The sequence below is a fragment of the Panicum virgatum genome, chromosome 2K (assembly GCF_016808335.1).
Source record: "Panicum virgatum strain AP13 chromosome 2K, P.virgatum_v5, whole genome shotgun sequence".
NCBI lineage: Eukaryota > Viridiplantae > Streptophyta > Magnoliopsida > Poales > Poaceae > Panicum > Panicum virgatum.
The window spans coordinates 17,488,647-17,505,140 of record NC_053137.1 but is presented as its reverse complement, the minus strand read 5'-3'; the positions used below and the strand labels follow the sequence as shown (position 1 = coordinate 17,505,140).

Sequence of the window (16,494 nt, the reverse complement as noted above, 5' to 3'; positions counted from 1 at the left end):
ATCAAACTTTCACTTTAAGATTCGTGCGTAATATACATCCAACGGTGATAAACAGAGGCGGATCAGGAATCCGAAATAAAAGACATACATGCACGGCCCGGAGCTCCACACGGCCTTACTAGACTTGCACCTGACTTGCATCGGGGTGCGTGTTACTTTGTTAATAGAATATTCAAACGACCATAACTTTCAAACCATATACCCAATTTAAATTCTGTTTGAACATAGACGTTGTTCATAATTAATATAACACAATGAGATCCAATTTGCATATATTATTTATATTTTAAAAAACTCAACAAATTAGGTGTACTATTTCAACATTTTAGTTATACCATTTCAACATTATTGCATAAATGTTGAAGTAGTTTATTTGAAATGTTGAACTTAACTTATGCAAATGTTGAATCTATTATTTCACATTGGATGCATGCTGCATGCACTATCTCTAGCAAAAATAACGGACTAGAAATGCAGTGAAATCTCAAATGTGATTTGTCACGAAGTAACTAAAATCTCAGTGCAACAATGTAAATGAAAAGTTCATAGTTCTGACATAGTTAGCGGTGCTTACGTTGCTCCATTATTGTTGGATTTTTATTATTTGTTAGTGGGCTTTATAGATGCTTGTTCATCTTCCAGAAATTATATCTCGACCCCATCCATGCACAAGCGCGCTGCGCGCACACTACCCGCGGCGGCGGCGGCTCCCCTCTCCCCTCCCAAAACCCTACGCGCACACGCGTTCCCGGGCACGCCGCACGCGCCCACCCCGCCCGCCCGCCGCGCCCTCGTCTGCTCCCTTGTCGCTGCCGCCGCCGCCGCCGCCACGCAGGCCCGATTCTACGGGCGGGCCGAGTAAACAGCTGCGCGGGCGGGCCCTGCCGGCAGCCCCCCCCCCCCTCCCTGCGCGTCGGCGCGCCCCGAGCCCGAGCCCGGCGGTGTCCTGCGCCTCGACGCGGTGAGGTTGGCCCGTCCCCCCCGGCTCGTGCTTCGTCTTCCCCTTTCTGTGCCCGTCGACGGCTAGTGTTATGTTAGCGTAGTGTCTGTTAGAAGGGTTTCTGGTGTCTGGGAGAAATTTCGTAGCGCCAGAGCGCGACCGCCGGTCAATTTGGAAATTCCGAGGCTGGATGGGCTCATGAATGCCATAGCCACCCAATCTCCTCCTTTCTTCGCTGTTTGTTTGGATTGGCTATTCGGCTTCTTTCCATTTCGTTGTGATGAGCTCTGATGATACGGTGCGGGAAAACGCCTTCAGGTTCGCTTGTGTGCCCGTGCTAGACTGCAGGAATAAAAGGGATAAGCTGCCTAGCCTCTCACCCGGTACAGGGGCAGCCAACCTATGCTCTTACGGGCAAAACTTGTAGTAGTTGCTCCGAGTGTTGAAACTGTAATTTCTTTGTCACAAGCATTAGCTGATCCTTGCAGTTTCTTCCATTGGGAACAGGACGTTGCAGCGATACTAGAGTGCACAAAGAGGCAAAAGAAAGGAGTAAGTATGCCAAAGAAGGGCAGCAAATCCAAGAAGGCGGTGGACGATGTTGCAGATCAACAAGAAAAAAAGCTTCCGGATTACCTTGAGCTCCAGCGCACCCATGTTGTGTGCAATGCGGATGCCCCTATTCATGTATACATTCATATGCTGCTCTCCTTTCATGTCTTTGCATTTATTGCTTAGGATCACCTGTATGCCTGTTTTATATATTCACTGATTTTTCACATGATTCTAGTGTTCTGGTAAGTTTATCTTGCATGGGAACCTGATTTCGCACATATACATAGATATTTTCATTTTATGCATCTAATTGATTGCTACCAGTATATGGAAAAAAGAAGTATTTTTTTCACCATTAAATCTGTGCTATCTTGCTTTTGATAAAGGTTTGAATATGTTAGCTAATCTTTTCTGCTTATCTAGTTGTACTTTTTTGCAAAGGAACTATGTAATTGGCTGGAATGATTACCTGTCACGTTGTTAATGAAAATAGTCAATTTAGTTTGTAGTGATTATTGTGTTCGAGACTGTCCATGTGTTAATTTTGAAATATGTTCGGGATACAGATTAGTTCTTTTGTTTTTTTCATAATTATTTTTCATGCCAGAAAAATCTCCTTTTTCAATTTTTGTTTGATTCTATCATCTGCCTCATGTATTGTGTTTTTTTCTATTTAATAGACTCAAGGTTACCAATACTCGGGTACTTTTGCTGCTGTGGGGATTGATAATAGTGTGTCAGTGGAGAAATTTTGCAAGAACTTCAAAATTGATATAAAGCGTCTCACTGAAGATGATATGGAGTTTGATATGATTGGTGTTGATGCATCGATAGCTAATGCTTTCCGGAGAATCCTCATCGCAGAGGTATTTGCATGTTTTCATGTGCACTGTGAGATAACCGGAAACTGTTTTTATCTACTTTAGTGCTTATATATATATATCGGACTTCTGATCAACAAGTGCATATTTATACTTAATCTGGATTAATAGGTTCCAACTATGGCCATAGAGAAAATCTTCATGGCTGACAACACCTCAGTTATAGCAGATGAGGTTCTTTCACATAGACTAGGACTTATTCCACTTGATGCAGATCCAAGGCTTTTTGACTATATCTCAGGTACGTAACTTCAATTACTGTAGCTTCGCCTTCATACATTTACTGTAAGATCGATCTTATTATTCCTTCCTCTTTTCACAGAAAATGATGTTCCAAATGAAAGGAATACTATTGTTTTTAAACTGCATGTTTCATGTGAAAAGGGTTCTCAGCGAATTACAGGTATGCCTCATTTTCCTGCAGTAACTGCTAAGTGGAGATTTGTGTCATCCTTCAAAATGAAATGCCCATTGTACCTTATTGGAAGAATACCTCACTGTTAAAATTGCAAAGCTTTTGTAGTTAAGCTTGTGTGTACTTATGCGCATCTAAACGATATATTTTTTGTAAACGTACTGTAATGACAAGGTAACCATTCCATTTGTAGTTGCCTTGTTAGTATGTTTTACTTACGTCGAGTTGTCATCTTGTGCACTTAGTTACCAAAAAAATTATTGCTAAAAGTATACATAAAAATATCTGTGGCAGGTGAAATATTTGATCCATTCCCTTATATTTCTCTTTTCTTCTCATCATAAATTGAATTTCCTGCGGAAAGATGTTTGAGATTCTCTAGTGTTGTAACTTCATCAGTGTTGACTGCTTGGTTGTCTGCAGTGAAATCTGGTGAACTAGAGTGGTTGCCAGAAGGTAGCCAATTAAGCATGGCATCTCCTGCGCAGTCTGGGGACAAACAGAAGACTTTCACTTCCTTCAGTCAAAGCCAAAAGGAGATCTTAGAAAAGCCTCTCGGTGTGAAGTTTAAAGATATAACTATTGCCAGGCTTGGGCCAGGACAGGTAAACTTGTTTCGTTGGTACCGTTATCATATGAATAGCTGTACGTGCATCTTCTGGCCTTCTTGATACTTTGTTTGAGTAATTGTCCACATGGTAAAAGGGAACTTCAATCTGGTGAATGTGGTTACAGAGTAAAATGTATGTAGCCAGTATCTTTTCCTTAATTTCATATCATAGGATAAACTATGTTGATGATTTTTTAAATTCATGGAGCCTTAGTTTGTGTGCATATAAGATTTATTTTTGTAAATACAATTTTTTTTACTATGCTGGCCAGTTATCTTAAGGTGTTGTGCTTATCTCCATTGGGGTCACTGTACTGTGTACTTTACAATTTTTATCTGTTCTTTTAGGCTATTGAGCTCGAGGCACATGCTGTTAAGGGAGTTGGGAAAGTTCATGCCAAGTGGTCTCCAGTTGCTACGGCCTGGTACAGAATGCTCCCAGAGGTAGCAAAGCTGATTCACTATGGCATTTCGAACAAGAAGATGGTGAATAAATGTATCCATTGCTTGTGTCCTAATGCAATGTTATCAAATAGGTTGTTTTTCTTGAACAAATTGAAGGTGATGAGGCTGAGGAGCTCGTGAAGAAGTGCCCAGTTAATGTTTTTGATATTGAAGACCTGGGTAATGGTAAATTTTCTTTCCCTTTCTGTCTCAAGAGGCTGAACTTGAGGTAGCAATGCAGTCAGAGACCTGGCTTACGTTGTGGCAGGGGGCAATAAGTTACATTCATTGTTGTAGCAAGTTGATTGTTTTGAATCATTTATAAATTCTTACTGGATCTCAACCAGTTTTAGTAGAAGTTAGTGTAAGACATAGTATATTGGATATTGATTGGTTGAAGTTTGAACAAGAAAATCAAGGAAACATGTACCATATACATGAGAAATAAAAGAAAGGTAGGTCTCCAGGTTTTCTTTATTCTCATTTAGAAACTGCGCTAGAGTATGATGAATGATAAGGTTTAGGGATCAAATGTGACTTAAGTAACACTGAACTGGATGTCTATTGCAAAAACTATTGGGGTTTTAAGTCTTCTAAATCAAAATCCAAGCTGTTTTATGATCGACCTTCTGTTTACACAGGTGGAAAGAGGGCAGTTGTGGCAAAGCCAAGGGCTTGCACACTCTGTAGAGAATGCGTCAGGGGACCATCTGGGGGGAAAATCCAACTAAGGCGTGTTAGAGACCATTTCATATGTAAGTAGTCAAGACTTGATCGTCTTACTCGAAGTAAAATGTTTTCATTATTTCACCTTCATAGTTGGATAATTATACCACTGAAGTTTTTCCCCCCGGTATAATAGCACTGAGCTTCCACTGCAAATTCACTGTGTTGGTTATTGTTTCTCCTTGCTAGATACCATCGAGTCGACGGGAGCTCTGCCCCCAGAGGTGCTATTCACAGAAGCCGTGAAGATTTTGGAAGAGAAATGCGAGAGGGTCATATCTGAGCTATCCTGAGAGTCAGGCAGGCACATGCGACAACGGAGCAAAATAGCCGAGTCCGCCATATCCGTTATTTTGCAGGAGACTAGTGTGCGATCAAACATTTTTGTGGTGGTTGTTTGGCTCAAGAAATGTGAGCTGAATTGGAACTATCGATGCTACGGAATGGCCTCTAAACACTCGAGCGAAATGTTAGACTTACGCCTTGTTCGGCTGGCTGGTTCAGCCAGCCAGAACAGTGTTTTTCTCTCACGCTAAATCAGCCCAGCCACCAGCCAGCCATCCAGCAGTATTTTCCTCTCACACCAAATCAGTCCAGTCACCAGCCAGCCGAACGGGGCCTTAAACTGTGTCCATTGAATCAACTGGGAACGCACTTGTGGACATGAGCTGAAATGGCCGTTTCGTCTCAGGCAAAAAGTTACTGTCCACCATTCCATGCACAGATTCTCACCAAACCACCGTTGCTTCCTACTAGTCGGATCACTAAATCAGTAAGCAAAAATGATCAATTGGGCTAAAAGATAAGTAAAACCCATTGGGCCAAAGGTTATGGAAAGCCCATAAATGGAGAAAAAGGCCCAGCGAAAGACAGCATGCACACAACTGTGTCAAGCCGAGCGAGAAAGTAGCCCACGTAACTCAGCAAAATATAAGAGAGAGACCGGCAATCAAAATTGGCAATGCATCATGTGCAAACTAACCTCTATACAAAATATGAAAATTTCAATCTGAGTCATTGGATCAACATCCAAGGGGTATTGGGAATTGAGTAATTTTACAATCTGAATCCGTCTTTGGATTGGGTAATCACACTTTTACAAATCCTCCATCCCATCTCTCTATGCCCCTCCCCTTAGATGTTGATTTGATGGCCTAGATTAAAGTTTTCATATAGTTTGCACAAAAAAATTGATTTGCACCTGATATGTTCCCATCAAAATTAGCCGAACTCACCTGGCTAAGAACTACAAATGGATGGACAGCTCTTAACTATCGTGGTTGCTTTGTAGTGTCTGCAAATGGAGCACATGGGCCGGTGAAGGTGAAGACGGAATGAGAAGAGATAAGCTGGGAAAATGTGATGGTTTTTTTACAGAGGAGGGGAGAGCGGAGAGGCATGCATAAGCTGGGATGAAATGGATGATAATATGACAACTTGAGGAGCGGGCGGGGGGTTGAGCTTGGGAACTGATTTTTTGTAAATGATTTTTGAAGGTCCCTGTACACAACTTAATTATGCATCAAGCAAGCGCGAATCCTCAAAGTAAATAAATAAATGTAGGACACGGAGTCCGTCATGTTAATAATTCCACACATAACTAAGCTAGGGCTTTGTTTAGTTCGCGAAAAAATTTGAATTTTGGTAATGTAGCACATTTTGTTGTTATTTGGTAATTAATGTCCAATCATGAACTTATTAGGCTTAAAAGATCCATCTCGCATGAAACAGTTAGACTGTATAATTAGTTATTTTTTCAACTGTATTTAATATTCCATGCATGTGTCCAGAGGTTCGATATGACGGGTACTGTAGAAAACTTTTTGAGAACTAAACAGGGCCTAGGTGTTCATGTCAGTTAATCATGAATTATGTCTTACAGCAACAGATAATCACACAATGGGCGTATTTTTCACCTGACGTACTTCATTGATTTGGTATTCCTCATGCGCCCGCAATAAAATAGTTAAAAGGTAAAGTATCTTTTGGAAATTTAACACTGAGTTTTTCAATCGGTAGGATTCGACTCCTCTTTGGAGGTCTGACTCTTTCTCTCTCCTTTAAAGATCGGCATGCTCCGGCCGTGATGATTCGATTCATCAGATCCACGTATGACTATGCACGAGCCAATGGAGAAGCCCTTAGTTTCATTAGGAATCCCAATTTCCTAAGATAACTAGAGGAAGCAATCAAATCCGAAACCTTTTTTTATGTAACATTCAATTTGATTATAATATTTCTAGATTTTGATTTGTTGTGGATGCATACGAAGATGTGATTATAGATATTATCTAAGCCTTCTCCGAGATAATTGGAATTATACACTATGCAAAAATATTAATCAACAACTATTTATAAACAGTCAATTAATCCACAAGTAGCCGGTTACATTAGTGTTAGTGTGCGTCCGTCCCTGCGCGATTGTTGGTCGTTGCACCCCAACTAAGAGTCAAGTGGTTGTGGGTATAGAGGATAACTCCTGTTAGTACCAGTTCTGCGCCCAGTACTAAAGATCACATTTAGTACTGGTTCGTAACAATCAATACTAAACTGCTCGTCACGCAGGGCCGTTTGGCGCAGCGATTTAGTACGTTGGACTTACCATCCGGCACTAAATTCTCTTTTTTGATTTTTTTATTTCTTATGTTTCTATTCTTTTCATTTTTAGTTTTATTTAATTTGTATTCGCCTAGTATTCATATTTATATCTAGATAAGCAAAGACTATATATATACTAATATAATTTATATACACTTGGAATATGACATTTACTTCAAATAATAATGCACTTGGGATAAAAAATTACAAGTTGCCATCCACATAGGTTGTTTTCTAACAAGTACTTCAAATATTACTGTCTTCAACATTGTCCCTATCTGGATCAAGTTACCCACGCTTATCCTATAATTTGCATAAAATTCTCCGTTGGGATTTATGACCTCATCTAGCAGGAATTCACAGATTGCTTCTTGAATTGTACTAATTCTTTCAGGTTCAATGAGGTCCCCTTTCATTTTTCAAATCTGTCACGTGCAAATATCAATATTTTTAATCAATACATGTACATAATTAAATACAAGAAATTGTTATTAATTTATACGTACATCAGATTCTTGTTGCGCCATCCTCTTGGTGCCACCGCAAAACGTGTGGATGAACTCACATACATAGTAGCCGCATAGTTGTTTCCTTCCGTCTGTCTCAAATACTATATATATAGACGAGTAATGAAATATTCATGATGTTTAAAGAAATGATAGTAGATCTGCAATATGTATTCATACTGGAAAGTCAAGTTTGAAATCAAGATCACACGGCTTGTCTGTAAATCCTATTAGAATGGTCCACGATAGTCAACCTTCAGCAGGGTGTTGCATCAAGCAGTAAGTACTTGGGATTCAAACTTCTCAGCAATGACCACTTCATCAACAGATTCATTACCAATTGCAACTGCAATCAATTGCCTCCCTAAATCCAGCACTTCTGATGGTACCATTTGTAATAGACTGAAACGGAAAAGGAAGGTACAAAACATTATCATTGATTAATCCTTCCAGTTATTGGAAAATAGATAAATATGTAAGGTTCATTTACTCGTCTAAAGCTCCAACCGCAGCATCAATTGTCTCCTATTACTTCAGCACATGCTGATAGGTTACCCCAAGAGATGTCAATCTCTTTTGTAGCTCTGAGGAACAGAAGTAATTCACAAGTCATAACACAATTAACTTACACGGAAGTGCATATGGAAGATAAGTCATGATGTATTTACTGCTTGTAAATGGCCACAGCATTATAGGCAGCTTCACCTTGACCATTGCTGTCAGCATATTCGACAACCTGCATAGGAGGATCAAAAATATGCTCAGGTGCATAATTTGAAATGGGAAGTTTGGGCTTGAGGTAACATAAGGCCAAGAATTTGTATGCACTGCAGAAAGAACGACAAATGTTCGCCAGAATGGAACTCACTTGTTGAATATGAATATTCAGAATCGATGCTAAATCACCATGAAGTAGTCGCCAGACCTCACTATAACACTCATGTTTCAAGAGCTTACCTGCAATGAAATGCTTGTTAGTTTATCATCATGTACAAGGATGTAACACACAAAGACAAGTTCTGGGTCAAGGTTCAAGGCATAATTGTGCACGTGTAAGCCAAAGGTGGCTTGGATATAGGTAAATGAGGAGTGGGGTATATGATGGTTTGGATAAATCTTTTCCAACATTTGGATTCTGGGTTTGGGAAAAGAACGTGCTCTAGGATAGGGATATGATGGGCTGATACATATCCCACCATTCATATCCCAGGTAGAGGGGTTATGGTGAGGGACTTGGGTTAACAAATGAATGCTCATGCACATAAGAAAAGGGTACTTTAGTCATTTTTCAATTATTTCCCAAACCCATCTCCTGACATCCAAACATGGGAATGGGCTAAATTTTTTATTTCCCAATCCATAACCCACATAATCATATTACATCCCTTTCCACCCTATATCCAAATGCCACCTAAGTGATACTTGCACACACTTTGTCTTAATCAACAACCTAGATTGCGTGAAATATAGCAGATCAAGAAGCAGATTAATTACCAAATTTCCTGAACTGGTTGAAAAACCAGTATAGAGGTAACACAGAAAATAAACGGTCGCTGGTCTCCCCTGATCATAAAAAAAAATCAAGAAGTTAGGTGCCAAGAAAATGTCATCACCGGCAAGGCGTAAAAATTAGCATTGCAGTTATTCCGTAGCAATAGCAACATACTTACTTGCTGGTATTCTCCATCAATACCCCTGCATCAATTCACGCACAGCAAAAATCTGTTAGGCAACTAAATGGGGAACATCGATGTGCAGTAATGTAAATATTGAATACAATGGTTGCTAAATTGGTGACCCATATAGCAATGCACAATAGACGTGCCAGTGTTCGAGGTCATTTAGATGGCTGCTAAGTGCTAAGCTGGCTGATCGGAGGTAGAACCTACTAGATGCAGAATAATCCCACTGTGGGTGGAGCACAAAAGGGCTACAGCTGACTGCAGTCTGCAGACACAGAGGACCAGGACATTGGACACCACTCAAGTTATCTCTGTTGGACCCCTTATGCACAAGTGCCGCATAATGTTTCAATATTTTTCTTCGATAGACTTGAGAACAAGAACTGTTAAGCATAAAATGGAATACCATTGTGATTATTTTACCTAGAACCGACTACCACAACATGTTACATATGCAGGGATGCATGAATGCGGTGTTCAGACACTGATTTGAGTTTATTAAGCCTTAAGGTGGAGGTTTTTTTTTTGTTTCAAATAGCTTTGGTGCATTTCAGCATTAATGAGTATCTCATGTGAAATTTTAAATTGATAAATGCATCTGACCCAAACAAGGTTGAATGAACAATACAATTCCTCTCTTTATTTCAAGAAGGAACAATACAGTGCCAATTGTTTCAGAGCAAAGACATATTGCTAAGAGTATAAGTAAAATTAATTAAAGATGTACCCCAATACCTGTTAATCTAGTTAAAGATGTTTTTTCCTGCAATTAATTGTGCAAGACATGATAGTGTTTTATTAAACTTACCTGGAGCCTTGCTGAGATACTTGGAGAAGGCGCATTGCAGGTAAAAGCGATGGAAATACAACCTGTCAGCAGAGTAGGACCTCACTTGTTCCAGTTTTTTGCTTTTGGTGTTGACAGCAAGCACCCAACCGTTTGGATCTCTTGGCTTCTGCCTGGCAATGATGTAGACAACATCGTCATGGTACAGATCCAGCATGGGTGACCGGCTTATCACCTTGTTCAAGATTGGCTCGTTCCCCTTCTCATCATCGGTCTCAGGAAACCAATAACATGAATCTGAGGGCAAAATCTCATCAGAGTTGACAGTGCAGAACCGCTCCCAGTTAGAACTGACCGTGCTCTCAAACACGGTGGCCCTCCATCGTAGCTGAAAGGTGTCGGTGTCAGCGAACTCCAGAAATTCCATCTCGATGAACCTGAACCGGCCGTCTCTGAAGGTAACATCCCGAATCGGATCCAAATCAGGACTGTAACAATCACGATATCTCTCCTTGTTGGCGGCCAGCAATGTGGGGAGTTGGATCAGCAGCATCTCAGGGTCCTCGTCAACATTTTTGCACAGCAGAATACCGATCTGGAAATCAACCCAGGCCAGCGAGTCTCCTGAGACGGAGAACACTTTGGTGGGATCAAACTTGTAACACAAATCCGCGCCACACGACCAAGCAGTGCTCGCCGGCGCCGCAGGACAAGACGCCGACATGCTTGGAAAGAAGGCGAGCCGGGTAGGGTTGCGGTAGACGGCAGAGCGACGGCGGCGCCCCCGGGCCGGCCTTGTTTGTAGACGAAGACGTCGTCGAACATCTGTCTGCCGTCGCGCTCGGGGAAGAACACGCGCATGAGGAGGAAGGCGCCGTCGGCGCCGCTGACGCAGGCCGTGGGTTCGTCCTCCGTGAGGTCGGGGCAGTCGATGACGCAGTGGGAGAGGCCTGGAGGGTCGACGACCTCGAAGGACATGTTGATGGGGCGGCCGGCACTGTTCGTGGCATGGGCGGTGGTCTCGTTCTCGCAGCGGCGGACGCGCACTACCGTGTCGAGGAGGACCCAGGGTGGGAACTCGGAGCACCGAGAGGGGGAAGAAGTCTCGTGTTCCGTCGTCATGGCGGATCGGCGAGACGATCGAGGCGGACGGCAGCTTGGAACGCGAGGCGGAGCAGGCAAATATATTGGATTGGATTTGGAGATTAGGGATTCTTTTCTTTTTTTTTTTTTAAAAAAAGTAGGATTAGGGATTCCTCACGACTCTAGTAGGGGATTCGAGTTCGGGGCCGGCCTGTCTGGGTGGATATAGGGCTTTTTTACATGCACTGTGTAAATTTTTTGAAAATAATTTTTGCACAGCTAAAATATTAAATGTAGATTAATCATAAAACTAATAACAGAACTTGTCTGTAAACTACGAGATGAATTTATTAAGACTAATTAATCCATTGTTAGCACGCATTTACTGTAGCAATTTAGTGTCTAATCATAATCTAGTTAGGCTCATTAGATTCGTCTCGTAATTTACAAGCAAACTATGCAATTAGTTTTTTATTTCATCTAAATTTAATACGTCATGCATGTGCCGCACACATTTAATGTGATAATTTTAGAATTTTGAATTTTGCATCTAAACCAGGCCATATTTTGCAGCTCTGGGCTGGATTCGTGTCAGTTAACTTTCGTCTTTCAGGTCAGCTATTTAAGCCCAATCAATCAATTTTAAGGCACGAGCAATGCATCTTTACTAACCAGTAAATAAGGTGAGACCCAATAAAAGCATGTAACAGTTGTTCAAAATTTCACTTGTATCTTTACCAATCAGAAAATAAGGTGGGTACCACGTTAATGTGTATCTTCGATTTTTTTCCTTCTCCCCGCGTGAGTTGCGGCAGGTGAGGGCAAGCTGAGAGGAGAGGGAATAATTTGTTTTTTATTCTTACTGCTAGGTCATAGGGTTACTAGCGAGTATTAGTTATTATCTGCTTTTGCAATGCTTACTACCGAGTAATTGCATTTAATGCTTACTTACTGCTTTTTCACCCCCATTGCTGGTGCCCTTACATGTGTTCCGCCACCAAGTCAAGTCTTCACTCGATTTTGGGGCGCTGTTGGAGGCGCTCTAGTCCATTCCCCAACCGGCTGCTAAACGCTGCCAGCGGCCAATAGCGTGCAGCAGCTGCTGCTTTTTGAACACACTATAGTATCAAACCCAGCGAGAAAGTAGCCCACGACACTCAGCAATCAAAATTAGTTGAAATCACTGAGCCTCTCCAGAAGTTTTTCTAAAATTCACTTTCTAAATTATGAGAGCCATTTGAGTAAAAATAATTTTCCATATCTTTGTATTTTTCAACTGCTTTTCTATATGTTGTGTGTAGTCTAGAGAGCCATCCTTGCTCTCCATTTTTTACTAACATTTTTTTTTGACGGTCACCGGGGGGGGGGGGCATCCCCCCACCTGAATTTTGCATTTAAAGGGGCTTTGTTGCAAGCTAAAGTCAGTACATTGGTTTTCAGCAATTTGAAGAAAAAAGGGGGGGGGGTATCTATGAGTTGTTACATATTAGAAAAGATCAGGCACCAGGAGTCATTTACAGATAGGTCTGCTGCTCTCCATCGATAGCTCCAGTCCCGAGCTTCATCTTTGCATGCACGCCAGAGTCTTTCGTGTGAAGGAGGAAGGTTCGTGAAAACCACCTCATTGCGGTGTTTCCAGGTATTCCAGCACACCAGGAGGAGGAAGCTGTCGAAGTGTCGAGCCGGGATTGTTGCTGGGTGGGGAACAGTCCAGATTGTCTGCACCTCGCAATTCTAAACATCCATGCCCAATTTGCTCAAAACCCGAGCCGCAAAGGGGCAAAACAGGAAGAGGTGATCGCAGTCCTCGTCGCCATGTCCGCAGAGCTCACAAGTGGCCACATCCAGCAAGTGTTTGTGCTTCAAATTGGCGCGGCAGTTCAGACGTTGCAAGACCATTAGCCAGCCGAAGAATTGGACTCGTGGGGGCGCCCTGTTCTTCCAAACAACATCTGAAAATGGGCATTTCGGGCCCCCTGTCGCCTGCATGGTGAGCTGGTAGACCGGGCCTGATTTCAACTCGCACTCCTTCAGAGAGAGAGAGAGAGAGAGAGAGGAGAGAAGCGCTGATCATCGCCGGTGGTCAGCTCCAGGTGGCCAAGCAGCCTCTTGATAGCGCCCAGCTCACCTCTAGCGCCAGAAGCTATGCGCGGCGTTAGGAACATCTCGATGCCTTCGCGGGCGACACTGGCCACCGAGACACCCTGCGTTGTCGCGTGAGAGAAAAGCAGCGGGAAGCAGTCCATGAGCCGACCCAGCGAGAGCCATCTATCTTGCCAAAAATTGGTCGATTCACCATTCCCCACCTTGCAAGCAGTGACTGCGCGGTACATGGGCAAGAGCTCTTCAAGATCATGCCAGTGTGCCCCGGCCAATTCACCATGCATAGTGACCAGGTCGATCTTGCCGCGCACCCAACTTGCCCAAGCAGACTCCCCAGGGTTGTGCAAACGATGCAGCAGTTTCAGTAACAAGCACTTGTTCTGAACGGCAATGTCCTTGACCCCAAGTCCTCCCAGTTCTTTTGGTTGGCATGCGAGTTCCCAGGTGACAAGGCATTGGGCACCAGAAACGTGATCCTCACCCGACCAGATGAAGGCCCGGCGCCTCTTGTCCAACGCGTCCAGGGTGCCTTGCGGCAACAGGAGAGACGACATTGCGTAAATCAGTTGGCTATCAAGCACAATATTCACCAGGACCGTCCGGCCCATAGGATTCAGAAGGGTGCTCTGCCATCCTGCTAGATACCGATCCATCTTGCAAATCAAGGGGGCAAAAGCGCTGAGCCGCAACTTGTCGCAAGATAGCGGCAGACCAAGATAGGTTTGCGGGAAGGAACCCACTTGGCAGGCCAAGATGTTGGCCAGTGCTGACACTTGACGAGCAGAGCAGTGCATGGGCACAATGGTACTCTTGTTATAGTTGATCGCGAGCCCAGTGGCAGCCGAGAAGGAGTCGAGGACCCCCTTCAGTGTTCCGGCGCTGTCTGAGTCTGCACGGAGGACAATCAACGTATCATCTGCATACTGCAGCACCGGACATGGAAGGTTGTTATCAGCAGGATGCCTTATCTCATTGTTTGTCTTAACCATTTGTTGGAGAACATCAGCAATGATCAAGAACAAATACGGGGAGAGCGGGTCGCCTTGCCGCACCCCACGTTTGCAGCTGAACCATGGGCCAGGGGTGCCATTGACTAGCACGGCTGACTTGGAGGTGGAGAGGAAGCTCGCGATCCAGCGGCACCACTGAGGAGGGAAACCACGAGCGAGCATGATCCTGTGCAGGCTATCCCAGTTCACTGAGTCAAACGCCTTGGCAAAGTCCAGTTTCAGAACAAGCGTTGGCAGCTTCTGTTTGTTGCAACATTGCACGAGCTCCATCGCATAGATGAAGTTCTCAGAGATAGACCGTCCACGGATGAAACCGGTTTGGTCAACATCAATAATCCTGGGAATTTCCGCTTGCAGCCGCGAGGTGAGCATCTTGGCAATGATCTTCAGAGGACATTTTTGCAAGCAGATAGGGCGGAAGTCGCTGGGCTTAACCGCTGCATTGTGCTTCAGAATCAACACCACATAGGAGCGATTGAGGCGCTCCAGTTCTGCTCTTTCTTCATGGAAGGCCTGCGCAAGTGCCATGACAGATGTCGAGACCACTGCCCAAGCCGCACGGTAGAAACTTGGTCCGAAACCATCGGGGCCAGGGGAGCTGGTCCCATTCATTGCCCGAATTGCAGCAAGAGGTTCAGTCTCGGTGAACTCAGCAACAAGGGGCTCAGCATTGACCGTTGCCTTCCCAGCATATAGCGATGGGAGATCAAAGTCCCAGGTTGACTGACGTTCAACACCAAGGAGCTGCTGGAGATGGTTTGTCAGAGCCGCCGTCTTGGCATTGTGAGATGAGACCATTACTCCCTCAATATCCAGAGCACGGATCTGGTTCCTACGCAGCCACTGGCTTGCATGCGCATGGAAAAACTGAGTGTTGGAGTCGCCTTCACGGATGTCACGTTGCTTCCCCCATTGCTTCCAGTACGCAGCTCGTTCGCGCAATGAGATAGTGAGGCATTCCTGGCAGCTTCGCCGCAGCAGCTGCTCCCCTGCAGAGAGAGACCGGTGCTCCTCGAGCACATCAAATAGATAAATCACGAATTTGTAGTTGGAGTGAAGAGTGGGAGGGGCACGCTTACTCCGCGCCCAAGCTTTCGACGCACAGCGGACTGCTTTCAGAGCGCTCACCATGTTGCCTGCCGCACCGCCGCGCCCATTGCCCTGCCAGGCGGGGAGGATCGCAGGGAGGAAATCCTGGTGTTTGAGCCAGCTATTCTCGAAGTGGAAAAGGTTGGGTTTTGGTATGGAGGTGGAGATTTTGAGGAGGATGGGTGTGTGATTAGAGGTCGGTTTTGGTAGCGACGTGAGGGAGGAGTTGGGGAAAGCCACGCTCATAGGAACATTGAAGAAGACTCTATCTAGCCGCGCGAGGGTGGGCGTTGCTCTGTTGTTGGACCATGTAAACAGTCAATCAAGCAAGGGGATGTCCATGAGGCCCAAAGAATTGATAGTATCATTAAATGCCTCAGTGAGGGGAAGATTGACAGTGCCATTACTGTTATCTTCACAACCTCGCGTAAGGTTGAAATCCCCGGCGAGGACCCAGTTGCCAGCGACCTGCCCCGCAACCTCGTGCAGGTCGTCGAGGAAGGATCGAGAGTCTCTATGATCAGCAGGGGCATAAACGTTGGTGACAGCAAAGGTGGAGTCGGAGGCAGCGAAGGTGAAAAAGGTTGTTAGAGTGTGGCGGCGTGCAATGTAGTGCGACGCCGTCAGCGCGCGGGCGTTCCAGGCAGTGACGATCCCACCCCTGGAACCGATCAATTCCGCAAAGCGGTAGTCGGCCAGGCGGGGGGGGGGGGGGGGAGGAAACAGCGTGACTTGGTCGCGCTAACGTCACGAAGCTTGGATTCTTGGAGGCACACGATGTCAGCTTGGGAGCACAAAAGCGTATCACGGACAACTTTGCACTTATCAGCATCACCTAACCCTCTTACATTCCATGAGACCAAGGACAAATCAATGGTGTTGGCGGCCATGGCAAGCAGACGACACCAAACTTAGAACAAAACACAAATCGCTGCAGAGCAGCCTGGTGTTCAGAACAGAGACAGATAAACTTGGTGCGCCCGCCGAGGCGGCACCAGAGACACACAGAGGCGGCCAGGCGTACGCAGAGAACAACAAACCGCGAGCCAGTCTGAAACAACACAA

The 16,494-nt window shown here is 44.4% G+C and overlaps 2 protein-coding genes across 3 annotated transcripts; one reads left to right on the top strand and one right to left on the bottom strand.

Moving 5' to 3' along the window:
- The first annotated feature begins 665 nt into the window (after nucleotides 1-665).
- On the top strand, nucleotides 666-5,050 carry LOC120669690 (DNA-directed RNA polymerases I and III subunit rpac1-like). Of its 2 annotated transcripts, none has more exons than XM_039949507.1 (10): nucleotides 666-966; nucleotides 1,448-1,627; nucleotides 2,176-2,361; nucleotides 2,488-2,617; nucleotides 2,699-2,779; nucleotides 3,215-3,396; nucleotides 3,750-3,845; nucleotides 3,938-4,031; nucleotides 4,487-4,600; nucleotides 4,761-5,050. In XM_039949507.1, exons 2-10 carry the CDS (start codon nucleotides 1,499-1,501, stop codon nucleotides 4,862-4,864), a joined length of 1,116 nt encoding a protein of 371 aa, XP_039805441.1. In that variant the 5' UTR covers nucleotides 666-966; nucleotides 1,448-1,498; the 3' UTR covers nucleotides 4,865-5,050. The 2 variants fall into 2 exon arrangements, with proteins under 2 accessions (XP_039805441.1, XP_039805450.1); XM_039949516.1 differs by having other exon boundaries at nucleotides 704-961.
- Nucleotides 5,051-7,320: 2,270 nt separating this feature from the next.
- LOC120669683 lies at nucleotides 7,321-11,275 on the bottom strand. Its single transcript, XM_039949498.1, has 8 exons — nucleotides 10,166-11,275; nucleotides 9,346-9,370; nucleotides 9,170-9,238; nucleotides 8,544-8,632; nucleotides 8,344-8,411; nucleotides 8,166-8,259; nucleotides 7,676-8,077; nucleotides 7,321-7,594 (listed from the first exon to the last, which is right to left on the bottom strand). Exons 1-4 carry the CDS (start codon nucleotides 10,866-10,868, stop codon nucleotides 8,629-8,631), a joined length of 801 nt encoding a protein of 266 aa, XP_039805432.1. The 5' UTR covers nucleotides 10,869-11,275; the 3' UTR covers nucleotides 7,321-7,594; nucleotides 7,676-8,077; nucleotides 8,166-8,259; nucleotides 8,344-8,411; nucleotides 8,544-8,628.
- Nucleotides 11,276-16,494: the final 5,219 nt, after the last annotated feature.